Source organism: Neltuma alba, unplaced genomic scaffold (genome assembly GCF_004799145.2).
Source record: "Neltuma alba isolate B1F8T4 unplaced genomic scaffold, ASM479914v2 tig00000799_pilon, whole genome shotgun sequence".
NCBI classification, from domain to species: Eukaryota; Viridiplantae; Streptophyta; class Magnoliopsida; order Fabales; family Fabaceae; genus Neltuma; species Neltuma alba.
The window spans coordinates 150,142-157,278 of NW_021632197.1; the positions used below are offsets into that span (position 1 = coordinate 150,142).

Sequence of the window (7,137 nt, forward strand, 5' to 3'; positions counted from 1 at the left end):
AATAAGGTCAGAAGATCCGATTCATGTAGTCCATAAAGACGGCTGGAGTATTTGTGAGTCCAAAAGGCATCACCAAAAACTCATAGTGTCAGTAACAAGTTCAAAAGGTTGTTTTTAGGATGTCCTCTGCTCGTACCCTTAGCTGATGGTATCTTGACCTCAGATCAATCTTAGAGAAAACTGATGCTCCGATTAGAAGGTCTAACAAATCATCAATTCTAGGCAACGGGTACTTGTTCTTGATTGTGATCTTGTTTAATTGTCGGTAGTCAATACACAGCCTCAAGCTACCATCTTTCTTTCTCACAAACAACACCGGTGATCCCCATGGCAACACACTAGGTTGGATGAATCCTTTTTCTAATAATTCCTCAAGCTGCTTTTTTCAATTCAACCAATTCTGAAGGAGACATTTTATACTGAGCCTTTGAAATTAGGGTAGTTCCCAGAATCAATTCTATAGAGAATTCCACTTCCTGCTCTGGAGGTAGTGCTGCAACCTCATCTGGAAACACCTCTGGGTACTCCTTTACCACATCTATCTGCTCAATTCCACCTGCTTCACTCCTATTGATCGAGAAGAATACAATGAAGGCCTGACACCCCTTCTTCACCGCCTTATCCACTTGTGCAGCTGATAAAAGAACTGGGCCACCAAGCAACTCAGTACATAATACACCTACCCGAATAGTCACTAACCTCTATTTACAATCGAGAATTGCACCATTAGCCATCAACCAATTCATACTAAAAATCACGTCAATACCTTTCAGAGGTAGACAAAACAAATCTATTGTAGAATCTCGATTCTCAAAACAAAGTGCAAGCCTCAGACATGCCCTTCCAGTTATGATAATGACCCATGCAAGAGTAGATACTCTCAAATTGTATGGTAGCTCAACCATAGGCAAACTCAACTTCTGAGCACAATCCAACGAAATAAAGGAGTGCGTAGCACCCGAGTCAAATAAAGTAGAAATAACATGTCCTTGAAGTATGATGTTAGCTCGAATCAAATTTGGGGATGCAGAAGCCTCTTCATTTGTCATGGCATAAGCACGTCCTGAAATAATAGAATGGTTAGCTAGAGGTGTTGGCTGGCTCTTTGGGCAGTTTCTGGCAATATGTCCCCATCGGTGGCATCGAAAGCACTCCCAGTATTGCCCCGCATGCTTACCCCTATATCTGGGGCACAGTCCCGTAATATTCAGGGTGGTCACTGATGAATCTTGACGGGAGCCCTGTCCCCCTCCAGTTTGATTGTTTGGGTTCTAGAGCCTTTGCATAAAGCCCCTCTTAGCATTTGACCTCTAATTCTGCCCTTAATTTCTATTCCTCCCTGAGCTACCTGAGCTCCCAGAGTTGTATTGACTTCCTTTTCCCACTCCTCTAGTAGGCACAGGATAACGGGCTACTCTAGCTTGGTTCTCAACTCTCCTTACCTCTACCACCTCTTTTGTCCTTCTAGCTATAACTCGTAGCTTTACACATATCTCTTCAAAGGTATTAACCTCCAACAGGGCCAATTGTTGCTTCAACTCTGGCCTTGCACGATTCATCAACTATTGAGCTAACCAGAAATAGTGATCTTCTGCCTGCCTCGGCACATACTTGGCCAAATCAATAAATCTTGTAATAAACTGATCCTCATACAACTTGACGTGCTTCAAGGAGTAAAACAAGAACTGCTTTTCCATCCGTAACTCCTTCAGGAAGAAGTGATCGTAGAACATCTGTTTGAAGGTATCCCAATTCAGTTGAGATATATCTATGGCCCTTGCACTAATCCACCAGTGTCTCGCTTGTTCTACAAGGTAAGTGACCGCTACTTGCACTATCAGCGAAGGAAGATAAGGGACGGCAGTAAAGATTGTCTCCATCTGCTCAATCCATTTCTCTGCATCTGACGGTTCCAAACTTCCCTTGAATTGTGGAGGATCATGACAGCGCACCTCTCTCCATACCTTGGTGATGTCATTTAGTAGGGGAGGGTAGATCACTCCCCTAGAAGTATCTCTTCCCTATCTAACTTCTCGATAATCCTCCCTATGAGGTATGTCTCCAGCTTGGTCACCACCTCTAAGCCCCCTTTTGCCTTCTCCTCGTGTCTCCATAATCACCTCATTCCCTCAATCCTCCTGATTGACTGACTCTTGCTGCTTTCTCGTGAAGTCCTCTTTAAACTTTATTAATCTCTCGTCTACCACTGACGTCATCATCTCCCTCATTTGCTTCAAAAAGGCCTCATTCTCTTGAGGCGGCCTATTACTGGCTGGGTCTGTTTGACATGTCCGTACCATCCTTCCTCTTCCTAAATAAGGATGAAACCCTCATTAGTAAAGAAAAGAAAGGAAACACAAAACAACCAGGAAGGTATGTATGAAGTATGTATATTTCTACTAGGAAAAAAAACAAATTGTAAGGAAAAAGACTGGCTCTGAGATACCAATTTGTAAAACTCCTTCACTCAACACATAAAGAACTTAGCATATAACCCACTACTATGGTAGAAAAAGAAAACTGTTATACAAGCTACCATAGTAGAAAAGAAAACTTGTAAACCATTTTCAAAACTGACAGTTAAACTGTGGGTAGAAATCCAAACAAATTGCATGCAACCAAAGATCATTCATTCATCAATCAATCAGTTCATTCCATTGGGCCTCCGAGTTTCAAGCTCGGGTAACAAACGATATCATACATAAGCCCATCTACTTGTTTTTCAATAACATAAACCTAAGTATCATAAAACATTAGAATTGGCCTCCAGCCAACCAAATATGGAGATAAGACTTCCTCCATTTTACAATAATGCCATGTAATCAAAACATTTCCAAAATAACCCTACGTGTGGCAATATACAACTATCAATACATCTACACAAGCACAGAGACATTACTGCTACGAGTAGTTCAAGCCTCAGTGTCCCTTCTTGATGGCGTATGCCTAGAACCTTCACCTGAAAACATTATAACCACGGGTGACATAGAAGTCCCAGTAACCAACATTCCAATACAGAGTATAGATGAATAGGTGCTCGTGAGGTGTCAAGTGGGGGTCAGTTACATGTGAAACTATAAGTGATAGCTACAAAGAACCATGCAAGTGCAATGATGCAACCCATCAACATATCTCTTACTTTGGGGGATTTCAAAGAGTTGAACCTAGCCTATCCCTCACTATGGGGGATGTAAGGAGCCACAAGGGCCTATCCCTCACTATGGGGGACGTAAAGAGCCAACCATCATGCATTAATAGAGGCCTTACCATATAGTAGTAACAATGCAATCTCTCACCAATCCCAACACATGCATCATGCTCAAACATCTTTACTGAAGAGTAAATATACCATTCCACAAGTAATTTCAATCAATGGCATATCTTTCAGAAAATTCCCAATACATTCAGTATTGTACAAAAACCCCCACAAGACAACTCTCCCTTTTTTATATACAAAAAATACATTTAGAACACTAGTTATTACTCGACGCACAAAACATAAATCCACTCATAGTACCATAACAGCATGTATAAAGGATTGGAAAGTGGTTACCTCTCACCTAAGCAAGGAATAACAAAAACACCACGATGTCCCGTGCACCAACAAATACTCACGACAGGTCTACACAAGCACATAAACACATAACCACCATGTATCAGCTTTCAAACTAATAAAATGGTCAACACAATACTTGGGGACTCAAAATTCCTAGCCTCAACCAAAACTCTACCCAACTCACAAGGGCCAAAAGTGATCACAATAACACTCCAAAACCACAAGAGACCATTAATACCCTAGCTTCCCTTTCGAAACCTCAATCGAATTCAAAAACTCAAATCCCACTCTAGAAATTCATCACCCAAACATCCAATTAGAACAAATTCAAGTCCTACGAACATTTTAAACTGATTAAACATCCAAGTTAACCTTCCTTAACATAACCCAATTCACAAAACTCAATTTCAATCACTATATTATCATCCTCAATCATAAACCTCCATTTTCACAAACCCTAAATTCTCAAAACTTTCAAATCTCCAAATTCAAGAAAACTACACTGGTTAAATACTTAGACTAGCCCATAACAATCATTTAAGCTCAAAACAATCGGTCAAAAACCTTAATTTCATTAGAACTAGATAACCCTAGGATTCCTATATAAAATCCTCAAAAATCCCAAGAGAAAGAGCATATTAGAGGTTAGATTCACTTACTTGAGGTATTGGACCCTTAGAAACACCTTCTCTAAACCAAAACACCGAAATCCTAGCAGAGCCTCTCTCCCCTCCTTCAAATTTTCTAATTTTCGAATATCAGACCCCTCCTCTGGATTTAAAGACACGACCTTTTTGTCGCGGCGAACCTAGTAATTGGTCATGACTCACTAATCCCGAGAGGGATTTTCTAACCGAGAGACCCAAGTTCGTCGCGGCCAAAAATCGATTTTGTCGTGGCGATAACTTTTTCCTGAGAGGAACTCTTGCTCACCTGACACCTTTCATTGTGACTCCCCCTCAACTTAGTCGTGACGAAAACCTATTCCCGAAATGAAGCTCTCCCAAAACTCTCTGCTTCGTGGTGATGAAGTTTCACTTCATCACGGCGAACAAATCCTGAAAGGGATTTGTTCACCTACTCCTCCAAACCACTTTGATCCCAAACTAGACACCAAGATTCAAGTTTAAATACCAATTATCCTCAAAAAACAGGGTTAAAGGACTATTAAAACTCAGGATGTTACACTAGATGAGGTTGCAAATGACAAGAGCAATAAGTCAAATGACAAGAGTAGTGAGCGAAATAATAATTCTGTGATTGGGTTTCTCATGAAATTAGTTAAGTTTTATAAAAATTTGCTGTTATTTTCACATTTCACTGCCAAATGACAAGAGCAATGAGCCAAATGATAAGAATGGTAAGCGAAATAACAATTCTATGATTGAGTTTCTCATGAAATTAAGTTTTATGTAAAGTTGCCATTATTTTCACATTTTGCTGCTAAATAACAAGAGTAGTAAACTAGATGACAAGAGTGGTAAGCCAAATAACAAGTTTGATAAGCGAAATTACAAGTCTATAATTGAGTTTCTTCTTAACTTTAGAATATTAAATAGATCTACATGGTTACCATTTAGAACTGATAAATACAAAATGTTAACATTGTTTTGCCCATAAACAAAAGACCAATATTTCCATATCCTCATGTCATGTTGATGCCATCATAGTAACAATTTTGTAGTAACAACACTATCAAGTGAAGTTATAACAATAATAAGCCAAATAACAAAAAATTAGAGGTGCTTTGATAGTAACCAATTTTTACAAAATTCAGTGAATGCCTCTAACTACAAATATTGACATCAAATGGTTATGTGATTAGTAAAAATAGATGTTATCATGGCCTTACAACTAAAAGAATAGAAAACGGATGCACTTGTCATAGTTTCAAAAGCCAAATTTACAGCATGTTTTGCATCTGCTTCTAGAATAGCTTATAAGCCAATGCCTTTTTTTTTTTTTGATAAAGTAGAGGCATTGGCTTCTTTTCTTGTGATTTTGTAAGTAGTTGAGAGTAGCGATGGATAAGCCGTATTAGATAATATATTTTTTTTAGGACAGAGATAGGAAGCTAGTGAGAGTAAGGTGAAAACAATAACAGATTTAGAAACTCAAACATCTGAGGTTGCCGCTGGTGTCTCCACCTCCGATAAACTCACAAACACAAGATGAAATAAAATTGATCACCAAGAAGGTTTGTTAAACAACTCTTCAATGTAATAATCAACAAGGAGGTTTGTTATGGATCTTGTAGGAGAAGATTTAGGAGATTGTGGCTTGCCTTGAGGAAGCAGTTCTGCATCTTTTCTTTTCAGATTACTGATGGGCATTTTCGTATTTTCACTATTATTTCATATATGCAATTCAAAACTTGGTTTCTTGAGGCAATTAAGTTAATTTAGGAACTCATTTAGTGATTTCATATATTCGGGGTCTTTTTTTGTGGATTTTCCTTTTATTATTAGTATTTGAAGTTATTTTGAATTTAACTAAATAGAAATCAGTTGAGAAAGAAAAATAAACTATTCATATGATATGTAAGTATTTTTCCAAATGACATATTTAAGTATTGTAAATTAAATAAATGATACATGATATCTTAATTAATGTTGAGAAATTTTAACAATACATTCAATTTTACACTTTATTCTCAAAAAGTTTATTTTGAAGGATCCTCTATTTTTTGTGTTCCTTTTAATTATATGAGTTTGCTTATGAGAAGAAATCAAGCATGTGCAAATGATAATTATAATTTTAAGAAAATTTTATGAATGTTGGATTAATTCAAATATCATTTAATTCTTTAAGTTTTGAACATTTTGAAATAACATAAAAAATTGGATATCTATATTCTCTATTCTAATGTTAAGAGGTATGTTAATCATTAATTTTTAAAATAATGAACTATTGATCTTATAATTTAAATTAAATTAGTCTTGTAACATTTGTGAGAAAAATAAAAATCATATATTTATGTCACATTTGAATTGAGAAAATAGAAAGTTATTTAATTTTATAATAAAATTTATTATAAATAGTTGATACTGATTTTGATTGGTTGAACAAAATTTACAGCATGTATAAACTTTATATATATTATTAGTAGCAGTTTCACCCAAGAAGGGGGTGAATTGGGTGAGATATAAAAATATTGCGAATTTAAAACAATAAGCTAACGGAAACAGACAGTATGAGTAAGAAAGAGGATACAGAATTTATACTGGTTTGGTCTCAACCACTTGACCTACGTCCAGTCCTCAGAACACCTCTGAGTATTCCATTATGTTCCAAGATTAATCGGGCTCTTGGTGCTGCAGTATAGCAATTGATTCGGTCAATCACTCCCCCTTACTACCCGTAAGGTTACAATCCCTCTCAAGAGTCCACACTCTTGAGTTTCACACAGAACATGATTTACGATGATAGATACAAACTCTCTCACAGAGTAATTAAATGAACACTGAAGCTTGGTATATGCTAGAACAGAGTATTAAATGTAACAGTAAATAATTAGCATAGGGTAGCTCGCGTATTCAATTTGTTCATTTAATGCTTCTTCGTGCCTTTTATAGTTGAGG

General features: G+C 37.1%; 1 protein-coding gene across 1 annotated transcript; it reads right to left on the reverse strand.

The window, feature by feature from the left end:
• Positions 1-371: 371 nt before the first annotated feature.
• LOC114746111 (uncharacterized) lies at positions 372-1,559 on the reverse strand. The gene is made up of 3 exons (XM_028934302.1): positions 1,349-1,559; positions 840-1,063; positions 372-701 (listed from the first exon to the last, which is right to left on the reverse strand). Exons 1-3 carry the CDS (start codon positions 1,557-1,559, stop codon positions 372-374), a joined length of 765 nt encoding a protein of 254 aa, XP_028790135.1.
• Between the last annotated feature and the right edge of the window lie 5,578 nt (positions 1,560-7,137).